This window comes from Bacillus rossius, chromosome 1 (genome assembly GCF_032445375.1).
Source record: "Bacillus rossius redtenbacheri isolate Brsri chromosome 1, Brsri_v3, whole genome shotgun sequence".
In the NCBI taxonomy this organism is placed as follows: Eukaryota; Metazoa; Arthropoda; class Insecta; order Phasmatodea; family Bacillidae; genus Bacillus; species Bacillus rossius.
In genome coordinates this window covers 136,781,649-136,802,947 of record NC_086330.1, presented here as the reverse complement: position 1 = coordinate 136,802,947, position 21,299 = coordinate 136,781,649, and the positions used below count along the sequence as shown (strand labels likewise).

Here is a 21,299-nt window from a genome sequence, read left to right as displayed (position 1 = left end):
TTTGAACATTAAAGAATATGTGAACAAAAGAGTATACTTTCTCATTTATCATAGTTTTAATGCTTGCATTGTGTAACAGTTTCATAGTTTTTTTTATAAAAAAAATCATTCTAATATATTTTGTATACATTTTAGCACAAATGCAATGCTAAATGATTTACATTAATTGAATTTAATGTATTAAAAGATTACATCTTTTGTAATTTTTATTGAGTTTTGATTAAATAAGCTAATTAATTTAATAATTTTTGGTTGCATTTTGGTGCTTTATTGTGTACTAACGTGCATTTCGATGTTCAAGGGTGTATTGACATGCTTTTTTGTGTTACTTCGGCTTTTATCGCAATTCACCCTATAATCTTGTCTCTAACGATACATATATGGTGGATTTCACTAAAAATCAAGGGAAGTCATGTTAAGAGATGGTTCTAATCGTGGCACAGGACCAATCCAGTGAGCACCAAATTTATCTGTCAACTATGCAGCACATTTCTTAACCCACCAGTGTGCAGGTGTGCTATCAAGCTGCATCCTTGTACTGTAACGAATATTGAGGGGAATTTTTTTTTTATATTTAATTATTTGGGTAAAGTCTCCTGGAGAAATGCTAGGAAAATATCTTCAGTCAGTTAATATAGTAGGACGTGTTATTCAAACTCAATCTGTCAATCACCAACTAGATCGCTTCCCATACACACATTTGTGTTAGATCATATCTGTCACCAGAAATGTAAGTATGTAGCATGTGGATTTTCAGATGCTCATTTCATTAAGTGCTGGTTGTGAATATTGAAAATACCTACACCCATGTTGTCTCCTTGTTAAAGTTGTAATTTTGCTTTTTATATATACACACACACATATACACACACACACACACACACACACACACACACACACACACACACATATATATATATATATATATATATATATATATATATATATATATATATATATATATATATATATATATATATATATTACAGTGCTGTATTGTTGCACTACCTGCCTAGCTTTTTTAATTTAGTATGTGTTGCCTACTCTGGCTAATTAAATTTAGAGCTTGACTCTTATGTTATCATTTCGGGAAAATGGCTCACATGAATGTGTTTCGAGAGTAAAAAATACTCCATTAAAAAATTTTAAAAAAAATTGTAAGCAAAAAAAGCGTGACAACACCAATTTACTAATGAAGGAAAATAAATGATGGCAATTTATCATTTATCACAGGTATTATATCTCCAGTATCATAAAAAGGTATTCTAAAAAGATCCAATTGACTGTTGAGGGTTGTTAACTCCTTTAGTAGAGCCACCTGTTTTTCACGGCGCATGAAATCGCGAAATTTTCGCCATAATCTAGGAATTTGCGTGAAATTTACAGCGATGGCGATAAAACGTGAAAAAATCACAAAATGAACGTATTCCTCTCGCTGTTGTGTTTACTTTTATTCGATTGAGCGCTATAAGTCGATCAGACTGTGTTAACGTGAGATATATCGATTATATCAATATTTCGTCGACTAGCTCGTTGCTATCCACAAAAAAATACTAGAGATGGGTCGAGTCTTGGTTTATCGAGTCGAGCCGAGCCGAGTTGGGTCAGATTGACTCGACTCGAAAACTGAGTCACATATTTTATCAAGTTCGAGACTCGAAACACGTTTCGAGTTAAGTACCAGCATCGTGACATTATAGCACTTTATTATAGGTTGTCTTGACGTTTTTGCCAAGTCATTAATACAGCAAGAAATGATAATGACCTTTAAACAAAACACATCCCGTGCAAACCTAACCTTGCCCGCTACCGTGCTACGGCGCTATAATAGGTACAAGTGCAACCAAACCTAGGCCTACCACTACCTTCATTTATGAACGTGACGTCGTAACGTGATTCTGTCGATAGTGGCGACAGTTTATAGGACAAAATTATGTCACATGACCATTTTATATAAAAAAAAATTGCTTGGAAAACAGCGTGCACTGTTTTCATTTTGTTTTTCGTCCTGTGTTTACTTCAAATACGGTACCGCATTTGTTTACAAAATACGTCAATGGATTTTCACTGAAGAAAAATTTGTTGCAAAACGCACATATATTAATAATCATCACGTTTATCGTGCCCCGTTTATAATAACTCGTATAAACAAGAGATTTCCGTAACCTAAAAATAAAAACATAAAATAATTATATTGTAATATTTAGTCAATAACACCAAACCTTGATGCGTGATAATGGCTGCGTGTTAGGCAAGCCAGACTTGCATTTTGGAACTAAATATAGCTGTGCTCTGCTATGCAGCGCTGCGTTACAATAACGTTTAGGATAAAATACTTTCTTTTTGTTTGAATAAAATATAATAATAACAACGCTCATGCATTTTATTTGGCAATCAGTTACTGATCGCCAAATCAAATGCATGAAATATTTATTTAAAAACATATTGATATTCTTGTAGTTGTAACAAGTTCCGGGCGAATAATCTTGCCGCGGAAAGTGTATTTACATTGAGAATGTGACAATGTGACAAGGCCTATATCCATTGAGCTGTTTGTTCATGTGGGGATCTGCCGGTGGATCGGAAAAAAAAAGTTACGTACCTCAGGAAGCCTTCTTTCCACAGACAAAAGAGCCGAACTCCCGATTGTACATCTTCGTTTTTTTTTTTTGTTAATTGTAAATAAATATGGCGGTGTTGATAAAAGGAAATACCATAAACAAGGCAACGGTATTTATTTGTACGCCGCCATATTTTTCGTTTGCAGTGTGTCCGTGAATGTTTATTTTGGACAACTCATGATAACTATGGTAAATTAGGTTAGGTTAGCTACATTATAAATACTTTAAAACATTGTGGACGGTTGATATGGTTAGGATAGCTACATTAAAGATACTGTGAAATCATGTTGAAATAAAGCTTAGTTTTTATATTTAAATAACATAATGATTTGAATTAATCATTTAAAATATTTAAATAATGCAGATACATCTTGGATACACAATTTTTATATCAATGGGTGTTGTAATATTTTATTTATCATATTCGACGCAAAAAATTATAAAATTATGAAACTCGAACTGACTCGACCTCTTCAAAAATTTTGTGACTCAAACTCGACTCGACTCGAAATATGAATTGCTAAACTCGGCTCGACTCGACTCGAAGCCAAAAAACCTCAACTCGTCCATCTCTAAAAAATACCATTTCCAAACAACAGAATAACGTAAACTGCTTACGCTCGATAAATTCCGATGTCATGTTCGCGCTAAAGGATCGACGGGTTTTTGTTTATGTGACAATTACGAGACCTCTGTCTGATCGGGTTAGGTTCAGGTTCATGTTGTTAGGTTAGGTAAGGTGCAAAGAGAAAGTTCGAAGTTGTGAGAACTTAAATACGAGCAATGTGAAGTTGAAACACGTTCTCAAACTCCAACAGTTGCCTACTGGACGTGCGTGAACAATTTGTCTATTTTATATATTTATTCGGTTAGTAGTATTTAGTAGAATGTCGGGAGTCTTGCGGCGTTGTTATTCTGTAATTATTTAGTCTCGTCGTAGATCTGTATGTTTACTGTTTACTTTGTCGACTGCGTGTAGTCTACGAAGGTTTAATGTAACGTTACAAAATAAAACGTTTAGAATGGTAGTTACAATTTACGACCGCGAGAAAGAATTCTCGCACGAAGGATTTTATATCTTTGACAAAACCAACAAGATTTTGATGTGCAGGTATTGTAACGTGCGCATCGAGTGGGCCAGGAAGGATAGTGTTTGAAACACATTAATGGCAGCGCTTCCCACAAAAAGAATAAAGCGTTCGCATAAGCTGCAAAACAATCTGAAGCAGCAAATACGTCAGGTGTCAAACGTCAGATTTCACTCACCGACGTAATTTCCCGCACGTAGAAGGCTAAAGACAAACAAGAATTTGTTATGTCAACAGTTCGTGCTTTCATGGAAGCCAATATTCCTTTAGAGAAACTTGATCATCCTAAATTAAGGGATTGAATGAACAAGTACATTGAAGGTAGGCCTACTTTTAAAAACATCCTTTGATTTACAAACGTTATGATTTTTTTTATTATTGTTTTCACAGAAACTTGAAACTACACTGAAATTTGTAAAAAACAATTAAATTCCAGTCAATGAGCATAGCATTTCAATACACAAGAACTGTAGTGCTTTCTGTACCTAAATAAAACTGAATAAAACCTAAATTCTCATAATATTTTTAACATTTCTGTTTTTAAATGAAAAATTTAGCTTTTTAATGTATGTTCTTTGGGAATAAAAGTGTTATGTTAATTGTAACTATTTTTGTACACTTTAAGTAATTATTAAATTTTTGTTTATTTCTGCATGACTTCAATAAAACTAAAAATTTTAAAGATCACAAATTACCTGAGCTTTTAAAAAGAAATAAAAAAGCATTAAAAAGAAAAAAATTCTAAAAGCAACTAAAATTTTACCGAAATTATTTTTAAAAATGACGAAAAATACACCGAAATCAGTTTTAAAAATGACGTAAAATAAACCGAAATCAACAAAAAAAAATTGACGAAATCTGCCATTTATTTTCACCGCAAACAGGTGGCTCTATCCTTTAGTAATCATTTGTGATGGGAAAGACTTATTTTCTTGTAAGAAATCACCTGTCAGGCATTGATGGTCGTGTTCCGAAAAATCCTCTATAAAACTGTATTCACTATTCATTTTAGAGAGGCAATAACTAGTACCACAAGCACTTGGAGGCTGGTACTTGTACTAATTCTTATTTTCTATCTTCATTTAATCTCATTGTAAGAAATGAGTAAAAACTTTAAACATTAAAGAATATGTATAGTATTCTTTCTCATCATAGATTTAATGCTTGAATCTAATTTCCTAGAGGTAGGTAGTATGCAGAAGCATAGTGTTTCACATTCATGTTCAGCAGGCTCTCTATTCTTGAGAATGTTTTTCAAGTTGGATACTTATTTCTTAAAAACCTTTTTGAAGGGAGTATCCAGTTAATGACAGTGGTGTGCTGCTGTTTGTGTCACAGATACAGGAGCTAGAGCAGGCCCAGGAACAGTGCCCATACTTCTACATCCGGGAGATCCCCAACAAGCCCCCACCGCCGTACACACCACCCACCCCGACCAGCCGAGCCCAGGAGCCCCCCTCTCCCCCCGGCCAGGAGGAGGTGTGCGGCGTGGTGAGCTGTGTCGCCGAGGCCGCCTACGACGCCTGGCAGGCAGGTGGCGACCCTGACGCGCTGCCCGTACCGCCGGCCCTCCAGGGCAAGGCCGCGTTCGGCCGCTTCTTGTTCCAGCTGGGCTGTCAGCTGGTGCGGGACGCCTGCCACCGGGACGAGGGGCCCCGCCCGCCGTGGGAGTGGGTCCCGCGAGCGGGCCGGCCCCCACCGCACTCCCGCCGGGCCGTGCTGGAGCTGGTCCGGAGGGAGCTGGCCACCGTGTTCCGCTCTGTGCCGCGGAGCGGCCCCGACGGCGACGCGGTCGTGCGCTGGGGCCGCAGGAAGAGGGATCTCGTCGACGAGCTGCTGGTGCGTGAGGGCCGCAAGGAGGAGGCGGGCTGGACCAGATACGATGAGGACGAGGTGGCAGTGAAGAACAAGCTGACGGACGTGTTCCTCGTTTCTCTGCTGGACGATGCAGTCTCCGTTCTGCGGCGTGTGGTGGCCGGGCGCAACACCGCATCTTTGTCTTAACGCACAAGTACTCACTGCTACTCTATACACTTATTTGAAAATTACCACTATAGGAACTCTTGATATTATTTTGTTGTGAATTAGATTTTTGTGTGTGTGTGTCTTTCATCAGTATTAACAACATTGTATTTTGCATTTGGTAACTTGTATTTGACTAGTTTTTGTTACAGATGTTTAGTTTTTTTACAAACAAGTTTTTTATCAATTGAAGTGAACAAGTGTATATCATCACACAAGAAATGCTCGTATGTAAGTTAATCTAATTTTCTTGAGTTTGATTATTCCATGAAATATTTTTTACAAGTTGAAACCACAAAAATGATGAAATATTTTGAGGCCTTTATTGTTGCCTTTTAAGATAAAAACTTTATTTTTTATGTAATTGAGAATTGTGTATATTTTGGTGATGTATACAAGTTTGATAAGACTAATCAGTCATCATAGCCTTGTTTTTTATTTTATTGTAGAGAGTAATAAAGAGTTACAGTTGCATTTCATGTAGGGCTGTAATATCAATATGTAACAGTATTGAAAATGTCAGCTTATTGCTATGCACTAGTACCAGCCCAGTCTACTCTTTACATTCCTTTTTTCTGTTTTACCAGAATAAGTCATGCCCTCAAATATGCTTCACACCACTAATATTTGACCATAACTAAAATTATTAGTTTAGAATAAGCCTCGCACCAAACTTTTAAAACAGAACGTGTACGTGTGCGTGTTTGTGTGAACTTTCTTCTCGTAGCGCAATTTTCCAAGACCTGACCCTTTTTAATAATATTATGCTTTTTTTAGTAACCATAGATGATTGCAACCAGAATCAATCAGTATTTCTCACAGGAACACTCATAAACCACGTACAAGATGTCCATCGTTCATTAAGCAATAGCAGGTTAACCAGCTTTTGATTTTAACAGAACTTGTGCTATGCAGCATTGCCATATGGCATTTCAATTTCTGAATAACCCATGCACCAAGCTTTTCCAACACAATGTTTGCAAAAAATTGTGCGCGGATTATTTGGGTAAATGTGATATTATTCCCCCTTCATTTTTGCAAAATAAAATTATGCGCCTTATTTTAACATTGGTATTTGGTTTAATTATTATTTACTGCACAAAGATTCAGCATCAAAACATGATACTATGCAAAAAAAAATTATTAATTTTAAAGTAAATTCCTTCACAAATCAGTCTTTAAGAGGTTTTGAATTGCATCACAAACAACTCCAACTTAACAAGGGTGCAACATCGCACTTGTCTCAGTCACCGGTGAGAGCAGCGAACTTGTTGCAGGTGCCCAAGCTGGGGGGGCCCTCCTCACTACTGCCCTCGCTACCCTCTTCCTCCCCATATGTCTCGTCCTGCGTCCCCGCATCCTCCGCAGTTGCTTGCAACCGGTCGCCGTCGTCGTCATCTGACCACACCACCTTCCCCCGTGCGTCACAGAGATCCTCCGCGTTGTCTAGAGCCTGGATCCAACGCACCTCCGCCGTTTCTTCACGCCCCTCCCAATATTCTGGTCAACAACAGAAACCACTCAACAGTACATCTAATACTAATATTTTAATATTATTTTATATTTTATATATATAATAATATTCAATGAGTTTAAAACATATGCAATCTGTTATGATGTAGTGTAACAGGTCTTTAATCCAGCACGTTCGGGACTACGGCCATGCCAGATTATCAAACAACAATATAGGGTTTAAAAAAGTTATATACAGTACATAAAACTTCAAAACCTGTTGTAATAAGCTAATCAGCTAATCCATAGAAAGAACACATAAAGATGGGCATTCTTAGGCCTGTGCGAAGCTTCAACTACACGACTCAATCAAAGCTCTTTTTAATATTTGATATGACTTCACCAGGAAATTTGCTATTTGTTTTATTTGAAGCTTAGGTTGTGATGCAAAGTACTTTGTGTATTATACTGTATCTATATACTGAGTACCTACTATTACTTCTGTGTTTTTTGAAATATGATGGCTACAGAAAAAACCCTTTGTATCACAAATCATTTGTTTGTTGGTTTTGAATTCACCTCATAAAGAAACCTCGCTATAACAAACACACATAATCAGTCCCTTCAAGTTTGTTATACTGAGGTTTTACTGTATCTCTAACTACTGTACAGCCCATTACTTTTATTTTTTAATGCCACAAACGTGGTAAGTTGCCCTTTTTGCTGTTTTTCTACATCTTGTATCTTCTTATCTATCGTTATTTATAAAAAAGGAGGGGGGGGGGGGAAGAAAGGATGGCTTTGTTTACAGTATATGCTGCAAAGTATTTTATTTTTATACCTGGTTTAAAAATATTTATTTTATTACTTAACATAACACAAAAATTTCATTTTTCAAATGGAGAAAAAACGTGGTTTGCCGGTAAATGTCCAAACAAAACTGAAAAATAATACGATTTTAACTTATCATCTCGTTTGTTTACACCTAACATATATAAATCTTATAGGTTAGGCCAAGAAATAATTAATGGTATGTGAAGACATGTTATACTGTGTGTAACGTACATTTAGCCCGATCCCCATGTTTTCATTTACTATAGTTGTTGTTACATCTAGAAATGTACACATTGTGTAGGTTATGCCTTGTTTATGCTGAAAGACATACCGTAGTTGGTGTACTGTTTTATTTAGTACCTTCCACGTGCTTTAATGATTCAACAGTAAGTTATTTTAATTTTTTTTTGTAGAATTTAAGAAAGTTATGGAGATGATCTTATGTATTTTTTAAGATAGTTTCTGAAACCCAAAACTTTTTATTTTGTAAAAACAATCAGAAATTCTTGTTTAATGAGGGGAGACCTTAAAATGATTTTTTTAAGGGGTGAGCTGATGCCAATTGCCAATTATTAAGATTGGCCAATTTTGGTCATTTTGTCATTTGCATGATCGGCTTCATGCATGCCGATCCTTTTTACCGATTACCGCTTTCTGAAGACAAAAAAAAATCTCTTTACGTAACACAAAAGCACAGACATATTTTTTGCTTCAAAACTGTTGCTTGATGTTTTTAAGTAACATTTACGTTACTTACGTGTTTTAATCTTTTCTGCAGAAAAAAAAAACTAAGTAAAGTTATTCTTAAAAAATAAACACATTCATGAAAAGTACGTTTGTTTAAAAAGAGTAAACAAAAGCACACCAAACCATTTAATAAGTCACGTAACAAAAACATTTTGTTCAACTTAAAATAGAAAAAAGAAAACGCATTTCGTCGTTGTGTTGTCCATACTACTTGTTTATTTTCATCATTGTGTTTATTTGTTTGCTACGCTGTCCAGATTTGTTTTCTGAACTATTGTCATAGTACACACCACGAAAAAGTGCGGGTTATTGGATTTAGTTAACTCAACAAGAGAAAGAGCGCGCACGTTGCATGGGTACGGCGAGCTATCGATATTGATATTCGACGACGTGTGCTCGCTCTACATTGGAATCAACATAATTAAACATGAATAATGCCAACTGGCTACATTTTTATATGCGATACGTATCTGCGACGAAGACGAACAGATAAAGGTTAAAACGTTTGAAAACATCTTTAAAAGAAAATTTACACATCAGACAACTTCGTATTTCTGTAAATTTAATACGTAAACGGTAGAATCCAAATGAAAAATATATTTCAAATATAAAATACATTGTTTTATATGGGAAAACTACATACACAAAGCAGTTAGCATCTAAGAGCAGGACCAAAATATATTGTGACGTTTTTTTCCATTCCAAATTTGGACGTCTTAAAATAACGGTGGAACGATTATGCAATAAAACACGGGTATGTATATGGACGACTCGATTTAAAACAATCCATTACTAATCGATTGTGTAACAAACTGCGATAGTTGACCTCGACTGTCTGGCGTGTTTACAACAGTATTTTCATCACGTTTTTCATTTAGTTATTTTGTTAATGTTTTGAAAGTCAGAGTTAAAAATTGGAGTTTATATTTTCCAGTTAAATATTGCATTTTGATTGTAAATGTCAAAGAAAAGCAGCTTTGTTTGGAAACATTTTACCGTTGTTGTAGGTGATGAGGGGAAAGCAAGATGCAACTTATGCAAAGCCGAAATTTCACGTGGTGGAAATTCGACACGTGGCTTCATTACCACAAATTTGTCGAGACATTGAATGTCATTTCATGACCGTGAAATATATTGTGCGTATATATACCGTGCATATATTTTTTTTACCAACAGCGATCACGTTTGTATCTTTATGCAATACTTTTCAAGTAATTTGGAGCATATTTTATAACCAACTTATAAAAACCACTAATCAGTCAAAAAAATCGGCATGATTGGTACCACATTTCTGGCATCGGCATGATTGGAAAATGTGGTGATCGGCTCACCCCTAATTTTTTTACCTTAATTTCTAGCATGTTTTCAAATCATCCTGCAAGATGGCATTGTTTACTTCAAATAGTTTATCATTTTATCAAATGGTTAAGTTAGTGACATTTAAAATACTGTAAAATCATTAGAAATTACCAGTTTAAAATGTAGCTAGCAATCTCAGCAACAAACAAGTGCTATGAAAAAGTATTTTATCTTTGTTGAAATTTTTATTTATTGTATAGTATTTCATTTTTGACTCTTGAAACCTGGATTTGGATTTAAGGGATGGATTCGAGGCACTCTTTGAGATTCAGATTAGAGAAAATTGGGATCGACCCATCACTAGTTCAAACATATTAATAAAGTTTAATCTTTTTTTATTTCAATCCTGTATTTTAAAAAGTGTGATACAGCTTCGCAGAGAACAATATTCACAATTCAATAGGACTTCACAAATATTTTAAACATTCAATTTGATATTCACTTCGCATCAAATAACTAGTATTCGCACAGGCCTAATTGTTCTTCTAAAGTCATTAGAGATATACCCATGAAATGTAACCCCACAGAAAAAACTGAAACTGAAATGAAAATAGATATTAAGGAAAGACACTGAGTGACCCGAATGACGCCACACAACAAAAATGTACCGAACCATAAAATGCGGATCAAAGACCCTTCACTGTAATAGCACTGTACAAAAATAATCTTGTTACTGAACTCAATTCATTTCAATGTGTGAATAATTAAAAGGATGCCATAACTTTTTGTACACACAACAATGCTGCTTGGTAAATCAATCTCTCATTTCTTATAAAAACAATAAACAAATTTGAGCACCAACCTTTCTTCTCTGTGAAACCTGGAGGTCTTAGGCACAAACACAACTTTCCATCGAGAGCCATGCGCAAGAGATCGTTAGCTGCTCTGTAGGTATCCGGCCGAGCAGTGCGAGCTGTGCAGTAGCCACGTTTCACTGCCCATCCTATAAAATAAATGTACTTGTGTATGTGCATTAGAAGATAAACTTATTCGGCATAATAAAAAACTAACTTTAAATTTGCATGAAAATAATTAACAGAAATAAAATAATAAAAGGACTGGAGTGATATTAAAAATACAGTTGGTAAAATTGAAGTTCCACCAAGTAAGAAATATTAAATACTCTATTTTTAATATTAATACAAAAATGCATTAAAAAACCTTATTTAATCTAGTAAAATAATTATGACTGCTACACAAATACGGTGTCTCATGTATACTTTTCGCCTAATTAATTTCTAAGGTGATTACACTTAAATAAAAATTTAGAAGAAAAAAAACATTTATTAAAAACTAGAGATGAGTCAGTCAAATTTTCAATTACCATTATATATCTACAATTATAAAGATTATTTATTAATTATCCAAGAAAGAAATTGAGTAGGCCAGTTGCAAAGTAAGCCTTGTCCAGCATAAATCATTTTGCGTAATGCAGGAAAAACTGCTGCCGCCATTTACCAAGCGTTAACAGTGATTTAAAAAATACTACCAAACTTCTAGTGAGTCTTCTTTCCACGGCACAAAGTATCATACAAATTGCACAATTGGGGTGTCTTAAATTAAATAAAATTGTTTGGACATAGCCTATTTTGCGACAGTCAGCTGGACATGGCTTATTTTGAAACTGCTGGGTTTGGACAAGATGCACTTTGCTAAAGGAATGTACATTATAACTAATTAAATTTATATTGTGTATTTTAGCTACAGATGCAGACTTTGGAACAAACAGGTCATTTAAATTGTAAGTTAAGAACACTAAACAAACCGACTTGCTTACCATTGTTTTCAACACAATTTTAACATACATATGCAAATAAAAAAAATTAAAGGTTTGCAATGAGCAAACAGTGAGTTTCTTAGTTTGTCCTAAATACTATATACTAAGTTCATCATCTGTCATGATAATGTCATCTTCAGCATCTTCTGCCTCACCTACTGTTGTGTCTTCAAGGATAGAACTGTATTAGCCAAGAAGGGGATTGTCTTTCCATTCACTTCCATAATGCTTACACAAAAGGCTTTCCACATCTTTTAGTTTCTCAGGTTTTATACACCCAATTTCAATTCTTGTGGTGTTATGTTTGAAATGGTTTTGCCACGCCTGCATATTGATTTAGCAGCTCCAGCATCTACCTTGTAGTTAGGCTCTCCTCTTACGAGAACAGTTCCATTTTCTGAACGATGTATTACGAACCGCTTGAACGGAGAAAATTGAAAATGCCAGCTACCAGGTTTCTTTAATATTACTTCAGCTGCATTCTTCCAATCATAAAACTTATAATCTTCTACTGGTCTAAATAGCTGGCCATGCTCCCTGGACAGTTTATAGTATTCTTCAGGAGCAACTATGGTTTCCCTCTTCTTTATCACTTGTTCAATGAGGCCAAAGACTCTATCGGGAGGGATGTATGAATGTCCTGGGATCGGAAACGTCGGTATAATTCTGTTTACATTTTGTGGAGCATATGATTGTAACCATTTGCATAGCATAACGATCATTGAGCTATTTTTGTTCTGGCCACCACGGCCATCACAGTACAGACTTACGGTATGTACACCAGCAAGGCTTGTGTTCCTTAGTCGATAGTAGACTGCAGATGCAATAGCATTAGACCCTTTATACCTTTCTGGCTCAGTCCACGTGTAAACATAAGTACTATGGTGATCTTGTTTGGAGGATGACGTGCCCTGGCATATCGTAAAGTTGTAGCAATAGAGTTGTCGGCTGCAGTAAGCAGACTGATCAGGTAGTTTAGGTAGCACTTGATTTTTTTGGCAATCAAAGCTAAAACTAACTACACCATCTTCTTCTTTCTTAAGCAGTTCATAAAACACTTTTGCTTTGAGCTTATGCACTCTGTATTGAGTAATTAGATCTTGTTTGCTGCCCTGATCATGGGTGTAACTAATCTCCTCTTTCAACCGAATACAGAATAAAAATGCATCTGTTGATGGGCAACCAAAACTAATATTGAAGTCCTCAACAAAGATCTTTCTAAAGTATTCATATTTAACTCTTAGGCTGATATCTGAAGCTTGGTTAAAAGAACGCCAAAGGTTCTTTATTGTAAGAGAACTCCGCAAATATTGCTGTTTTGATTTGCCACGACAGTAGTGCAATTGTAGTAGTTGTAGTGATTGAATGTATGTTTTGACAGCTTGTTTTTTTAAGGCAAATTGTTTGGATCTAACATCACCACTGCGATTTTCTTTTGGTGCACCTTCAACAAAACGAAACCAAAATTAAGTAACAATATTAATGCTATGGCTGAAGTGATAATAAATTAATATAGTATACAACTCCTGTAAGCAATTAATGTTTGAAGTTGATGTTAGATTTATCACTTTGGTATATTTTAAAAACTCGTTTTATTTTATGCCTACCCAGTACAAAAATACATGAGTGAAATAGTTTTACGACACTATAATATTTACGACAATATTCATCAATATTTGCCTTTTTATTTTACACAACATTTGTAGATTTATAAAACCTCTCACAGCACGTACTAATGTTTAAATAATGTTAAATGGACAAGACCCATTTTGACACCACGCATTTGAAAACACTAGATTTTTAAAGGACAAGACCTATTTTGCTACAGTATTCGGGATGGACATAACCTGTTTTGTAACAGTAGCAAATTTGGACAAGGCATGTTTTGAAACTGTACTGGTATTTTGTGCTGCTTTTAAACAGGGACAATAATTATTTTGTTCCAGTTTCTTAACTGTCACTGATACCTACCACAAAGGTGCACCCAAAACCACCATAAACTAGTTTTTCAATTTTTGTGGACAAGGCTTACTTTGCAACTGGCCTACTCAATTGATAAACAATAAATAAAATCCAAAAATTTAAAACCTAGCACCTGTGTAGTTGACTAAGACTACATTGTTCATCTCTACAAAAGCTATTAAAGAAATGTTTGTTATTTCCAACTAGATACAGTTATATCATAAACCTGTAAATAATCACTAAATATGGTATTTTTTTAAAAAAACAATTTAATAGGTTGATTGCAACTCCAAAATTTTAATTTTTGTGTTTTTGCACATATATGTATTTTCTTCTTGACTTGAGATCAGATTCAAGCTTCAAGGCTCGTTTGAGCATAAAGCATAAAATTTGAGTTTTGGATTCAAGAAAACATATATTTTATCCATAACTTCTGAATACCATGCTTGCTTTTCAACATCATCTAACTCTAACATAAATTTTTACGACAAAGGAAAACATGTCTTAGTTATTTTGAATTACTTCATCTTTAAATTACCTACAATCTTCAAGAATATAGTTTGTGCTGATGTGTTGGTTGTCAACAATTTAACCAGTACAGCAGACCACTCATGCACACTTCTTTCTAACTTCCCTTCAAGTCAATCAATAGATACTATCTTGTGTGCAATTACTTTTTGACGTGACGTCTAATAAATCAATGAACGCCGGCTGCACGCATGAAAAAGTGTAATGCTACGCACATTGTTACGTTACGCTGTGTCCCGTTATGCTCATTGTTCCGTTACGCTGTGTTCCGTTACGCTGTCGGCGAGTGCAGTAATAAAAGGTTATGTTACAATTGACTAAAAAATTATGGTGATTCATATAATTGATGATAGATATTTGATTACAGTTTATTTATATGAAAACTTGTTCATAATTATATTTAAACTTTATAGCTAAACGCCAGTTTTTTAAAATTAATTACAAGTCATCTACACGTGAACTGTTTCGTCGACTGTTTATAAAGTGAAGTGAAAAGTTAATGTGGTTTTCATTGCTTATTACAACAACAATTTCGGCAATAAGGGTTAATTATTCTTGCATTTTAAAAATCTGATTACTAGTATAATTTCAAGTATTTATTCTTTTATTATTAAAAATAAAAATGATTCAATTTTATTCAAAAAAGTATGCAATCATTTCATCAATGATTTGTTATGACGTCACGTTAAACTATCGTCCGTAAACCGACTTTACAGATAACCAATTTTTTTTTTATTAGAACTTATATACCATGTGTCTGTGATGCAGCCAAGTTAAAATTAAGAAGGCAGCACGAAAGAAACTGCAACTGCTCCAATAAAAGCAAAAAAAATTTGAAAAAATCTTAAACACCATCTTTAGACTTATTTTTCGACAAGGAATTTAATTAAAATACTGTCCATCTTGTTAAAATGCATTAAACAGTTAATACTTTAATGTTTTCGCACATGTTAGAAATATTACTGCTATAGCATTGCTAAAATATTAATCGGAAACATTATAAAACACATATTATAACACTAAGTACGTATATGTTTGTATATATATTTTAATTACATTATTACATTATGTATTCAATTTCACGGTCATTTCACTAGCCTAAAGTTTCATTTGGCACACCAAAACGTTAGTTATGTATGCTAATGTTTACAAAAGCGTGTATGTATGGGTTTATGTTGCTACCTGTGGGTCCACCAACTTTGTCACATTTCTGTTTATCGACTTCCATTCCATTTTACAAAATTTACATAGAGCTAAGATGTTTACACATCAAAAATTTAAATGCCTGATTTCTTTAAAAAATATTGGTAGTGCATAATGCTAGCCAACTAGCTACGTCGGCAAGGGACATGTGCAGTATGACTAGACTTTGGGAACTTGGTAGCAAGTAAGCCAAGCTAACAGTGACGGAGTTTGTAAGCAAATGTAGAGTATTGCAGTTCGTTACTACAAGACTCTGTTGGAAAATAGTAACATTTCATTTAAGTGACTCCAACGTTGAAACGTACGGCAGTTGTTTAAATAAGGTCAGCAGGCATAAGATGCAGGCAGCTAAAATATTTAGGTATACTCTTTACGAAACAATTGGTATAGCACGAGTAACGAGCAGAGTTTTGTGTTCACTGCTATACGCAACACGAACGTCATCTATAAGGTAATTCACATGGATAAGTTGGAGAAAGTGCTGCTGCGAGTACTACTCGCCATTCCCAAGATCGCCGAATGAGTCAGCAGCTGTGACACAGTATGTACGAGAATCTGGAAGCAGGTGTCCGGGTGTGCTGCAGCGACGAGTGGGATCAAGGCAGGGAGGACATCGCTGAATGAGTACTGAAAGCCAGCGAGTGCTCCAATCGCTGTGAGAACTTATCTGCACAGCTCTACAACTGTGATGCAGTAATAGAAGGCGAGTGACTTTTAATTTAAACACACTATTGCGACATTGCGAGCGGGTATAAGCTAGGGAAATACACATAAAAACAGTTAATCATTTTCTCAGATTTCATGTTATAATTTTTAAGATTGCAATTTTGTAAACATTTTAACTATAAATATTTTTCTCAGGTTGCGAGAAATAAATTGAATATTCTAATTTTATAAATTGTTTATAATGAAGTAATTTTGTGAGAATTTTAAATATTGTTCGTGCTGTTACTAACTCATTTTCTATGTATAAATTTATGACAGATGATGAAGTTAGTAAAGTTCAGTCTTAATTGAAGTTCAGGTGATCTGTAATATAATGTTGTACAGCCTTAATTACGTTTTCAGAAAATGTCTTGTAAAAGTAATATTTTTACAAAAGGCCTTAATTATATTTTCAGAAAATGTCTTGCACAAGTAATATTTAAAGCAAAGGCTTTTTAAATAATTTGAGTTAAATCTTACAATCTCGCAGGTGTGTAATTACGCATTATTTTGAGTTCACAAAATGTCAGTAATTCATTTAGTACAACTGTATTATAAGACCAAGTGTATGAACCAGAGAACATGTTCAATGTTTATGTTAGTCTCAAATTTAGTTTTAAAATAAAACTATATTCACGCATAGATAGCAATTCTCTCGCTCGTTGTTAAAAACTACCATCTCGTGTTGCACCTCCCAAGGTAGAGCACTGGACAAGAATATGTATTACTAGATATTACTGGGATACAGGATGTCTGTACAGTGCTGCTCAAACCATCTAGTATGCCGTGAAGCAACTGTGATAGCTAAGTAACTTGTTCATCAGATTATGGGAAGTTATATTGTAGAACTAAACAAACCCTGTTATACTGTTTTTCAAGGAGAAAAAGAAAAAAAAAATTATAAGCAGGAAAATGCTATAAGCAGGAAATATCAATTTAACTTAGACTTGTCAATGTTAAAACCATTGATAAGTTCACTCGATGCTTGAATTTTCTTAAACTAAGCCAACAATTTTCTTTTACCTTCATGAAGCTTGCAGCTTTTATTTTCTTTGTCTTTACAGAACGACTGGCACATTTCTGTAGATTTGTCTCACAATTTACAATGATAGCGTTAGAGTGGAAATTCCTACGTCCAATTTCTTTGCAACTGAACATGTTTTTTCTGTGGATTTCTATCTACGAATGAAATAAATTCAACTCTATAAGCAATATAAAATGCTTTATGATATTTTTGTGCCATCGTGGAACAGTTAACAAACTAAAATATTGTAGAACTACATATGTGTGTACATACACCTGAAAAACACACCAGAATGGCAAGGAATGAAAGGATTTGTTTTTTTGTTTTCCAAGATGAAAAATATATAGCTGTGTGAACAAATGTACCTTTGGTATAAAGAATACATAGATATTTGCAATTTTTTTTTTGCAGTTCTTGAATTTTATAAAACCAACATTATAAACAGGAAATGCATAATTCGTGAAACATTATACACAGGAAGTAAATACATTGTCCTAATGGGGAAAATGTATCTTTGAAAATATGAAAATATGATATTACAAGCAGGAAAACATTATAAGCAGGAACTTATAACAGAGTTCTACTGTACTGTATCTTTAGTAGAAATGGAAATTGATTGGAGGTTAAACTATAACAGATATTTAAGAACCTAGAACCAGTAAAAAAAGGAAGCTGACAACATTAATAGTTAACATTCATGTTTGCAAAAGTTATTTACATCCTCACAAAAGCTGGTGAAAATTTTAGAGTATGTAAAACTACACCAGATTGAAAGAAATAAACATCTCAGTTCGTGGCACATTAATATCCTCACTGTACCACAATAGTTTGTATTTGGAAGTGGTGTGTGTTGTGTTACACCTACAGATATATAAGTGGGTGTATATATAAATACATATTTATGTCTTGTTTGAATCCTTATCCTATTAACGTGTTAGAAATTGTTTTCCTGACCTTGAGGCTGATAACGACTATGTTACATAATAAACACTTATTCTCGTTAATATTCTTACTATAAATATGGGTCTGACGTAACACATCCACAGAATTATTGAAAATTAAAAAAAAAATCAATTTAACCTTTTTTCAACTATTATACTATATATTGATATGGCTCATATGAATTTCTAAGTATCTTACATCGTTACACATTACTAATATTTAAAATTAAGGTACTTAAATGAAACAATATCATTTAAAACAAAATATATGCTATCTCTGGAAAATATTTAAGCAATTTTCTTTAGTGTACGGTGACCCATTGAAACTGATTGACAATAATGTTTGGTCCAGTCTAGAGAAGATGTTCCAACCTCATGATTCTATCCACGATAATTAATAAAATAGACTCAACTAGGTTCAGGGGAAGGCAATTAGAATAACTCTGTTCTTCAAGGACCACTGGACTTGTCCCCAGCCGGTTCAGGATGTGCTCCAACTCTCGCTGTGAAAGAAAGTATAAAACTACGACCCAGAAAATCTATTGATGACGGCGACTCAGCTTGGCTCCACACAGGCCTGGTTGAAAATTCCTTAAAATGGGTGTATCTCACCAATGAAGCCAGAAATTGTAGCCGTAGAATTGATTGTAAGTCTCACAGCACAATGGCAGGTATTCGCCAGACGCGGTAGTGTAACTGACTGCGAAACATGACTACCTATGGTCCATATCGTAAAAACCCGGACTTCCTCGACTTGATACATGCAAAGCTACATAAATTCACGGTAGCCACAAATCTTTTCGTTCTCTGCGCGGGATCCCTAGACCGAGGGACTGCCCCACGCACAAAGGACGTCTTCTCAATCCGAAGCCCAACACTTAAAGAGGCCACTCCAGTGTTTCAGAGGCACTACGCAACCCACGTTAATCTAATAAGATTCAATGCTATTTTCATTTTGCTTATAACTAATTAACTAATATAGATTTCGAAATGATGCTTGCTTGATATGTAAGACAACGATGCTCTTATCAAAGCCCCTTTCTTCAAAAACGTGCATAAATTATGGTTCAAACCTAGACAATACACTTTCGGATATTAGTAAAGATTAGTATAATACCATAATTTATGCACCTTTTTGAAGAAAGGGGCTTTGATAAGAGCATCGTTCTCTTACATATCAAGCAAGCATCATTTCAAAATCTATATTAGTTAATTGGTTATAAGCAAAATGAAAATAGCATTGAATCTTATGAGGTTAACACGGGTTGCGTAGTGCCCCTGAAACACTGGAGTGGCCTCTTAAGTAATTGTTCTTTCAAAATCGCCAGCCAGCGAGCATCTAGGCTAGGAAGAATGACTAAGCAACCTCAATTCCTACTTGGCAAGAGAGTTAATAGTCGAAGACCATAGCTAATGAGTGCAGTGAAGTGAAAATCGGTAATAAATGGAATAATAAATCTCAAATAAATTTTCCGCAAAGAAGAATAAAATAAATCCCAAACATGAATATCAACTTAAATGCTATGGAATAAGTCTGGGTCGTCGCACTATGCACAACTCAGTACACGGAAGAAAAAATTATTATTCTTATTTAAATGTCAAAGTAAACATATAACTAAGACATAAATAAGTATAAACATGTAAACATGTCTCAATGTTTACAACCCTTATAGTGGAAAGAAACGACAATAATGAAAAAAAATATTGTTGAAGCATTCAACCATTAACATGTTTGCTTCACTATGCGGCTGAATTGATAAGTATTGTAATTTTATTTACATAATTACATAAAATAAGTACAATATAGTGGGGGTGATAAGTACCCGTTTTATCGCATACTCGTCACATGCGCATAATCGTTGCACCTATATTTTAGGGCGTCAAAATTTGGATAAAAAACCTCTCACGTAAACGTCGCATGATGTTTTTGGTCCCGCTATTAGATTCGGAGCACTTTGTGTAGGTATCTTTTCCATATAAAACGTGTTTTAAAGTAGAAATCTAATATTTATACTTACTTATTTCATTAATGGAAATACGAAGTTGTCTGATGTGTAAATTTTCTTTTAAAGACATTTTTAAACGTTATAATTAGGCTAGATTTCAGACCGCACATTATTGTGTTAACTGTATTGGAATTAGAATTTACTATTTTCCACTCCACATTGATGGGCCTTCTGTAATTAAATTTATTAATTTTTTTTTGTGATGTTAATGAATGGGTGGTATCTAGTATCAGGTCAACGTGAAGGAATATCATACGGGATTATAAATTTACCACATTTAAATTCATCATAGTTTATTAAGTAATATTATAGAAAATAAGAAAAAAATAATAACTTTGATAACTCAAAATTTTATACAAATTTTCCTAGCACGTGACGACCCATTGATACCGATATCAAATTCCAGTAATGTTCAGGGTTAAATTGAATTGCATGAGCCTCTAGCTAGTAAATAAGTTATTAGTAAGAAAATAATCCGGCTTAGTTCAGGGGAGGGCAGTTGAAACTCCGTTATTCTTGGACCTCTGATCTCGTCCTCAGCTTTCCAGGATATACGAGCAGTCTTGCTGTGAAAGGAAGTCTAAACTAATATCCAGTAAAAATACTGATGATGACAGCTACTGTTGACGCCATTCCAGGTGTGCTGAAAAATCTTTAGATTGGGCAGGTCTCACCAGCGCAGTCAGGAATTGCAGCATGAAGATGGTCGGAAGTCTTGCAACACACACAATGGCAGATATTCGCCTGACGCGGTAGTAAAAGTAATTGCGAAATGTGACTCCTTATAGTCTGTATGATGAAGAATCAGACTTCCTTCACTTAAGACTTGCAAAAATAACTAGTAATTACCCATTAGCCACGTATCTTCTTGTCCTCTGCGTGCAATTCCCGAACCCAGGAACTGTCACACGCAAAGAGAACGTCCATTCGCTCCGCAGTCCAAAACTTAAGTCCCTCGTTACTCCCGAAAATGGCCGACCAGTGAGCATCTAAGCTAGGAAGAATAATTAAACAACCTCTTTTCTTACCT

At 34.7% G+C, this 21,299-nt stretch overlaps 2 protein-coding genes across 3 annotated transcripts in view; one reads left to right on the top strand and one right to left on the bottom strand.

The window, feature by feature from the left end:
* The window catches only part of LOC134546197 (microtubule-associated protein futsch-like), an 843,281-nt gene extending 836,508 nt beyond the window's left edge, over positions 1 to 6,773 (top strand). The window contains exon 30 of one of the 2 annotated variants that reach the window (XM_063388803.1): positions 5,048 to 6,773. In XM_063388803.1, the coding sequence (XP_063244873.1) occupies positions 5,048 to 5,713 (666 nt within the window). In that variant the 3' untranslated portion in view covers positions 5,714 to 6,773. The remainder of the gene's footprint in view (positions 1 to 5,047) is intronic. The other variant, XM_063388804.1, reaches the window with a different exon arrangement.
* An 18-nt stretch (positions 6,774 to 6,791) lies between these two features.
* The window catches only part of LOC134546200 (guanine nucleotide-binding protein-like 1), a 64,181-nt gene continuing 49,673 nt past the window's right edge, over positions 6,792 to 21,299 (bottom strand). Inside the window, exons 11-12 of the mRNA XM_063388806.1 lie at positions 10,926 to 11,066; positions 6,792 to 7,231 (exon numbers count right to left, since the gene is read on the bottom strand). Coding sequence (XP_063244876.1) covers positions 6,975 to 7,231; positions 10,926 to 11,066 — 398 coding nt within the window. The 3' untranslated portion in view covers positions 6,792 to 6,974. The remainder of the gene's footprint in view (positions 7,232 to 10,925; positions 11,067 to 21,299) is intronic.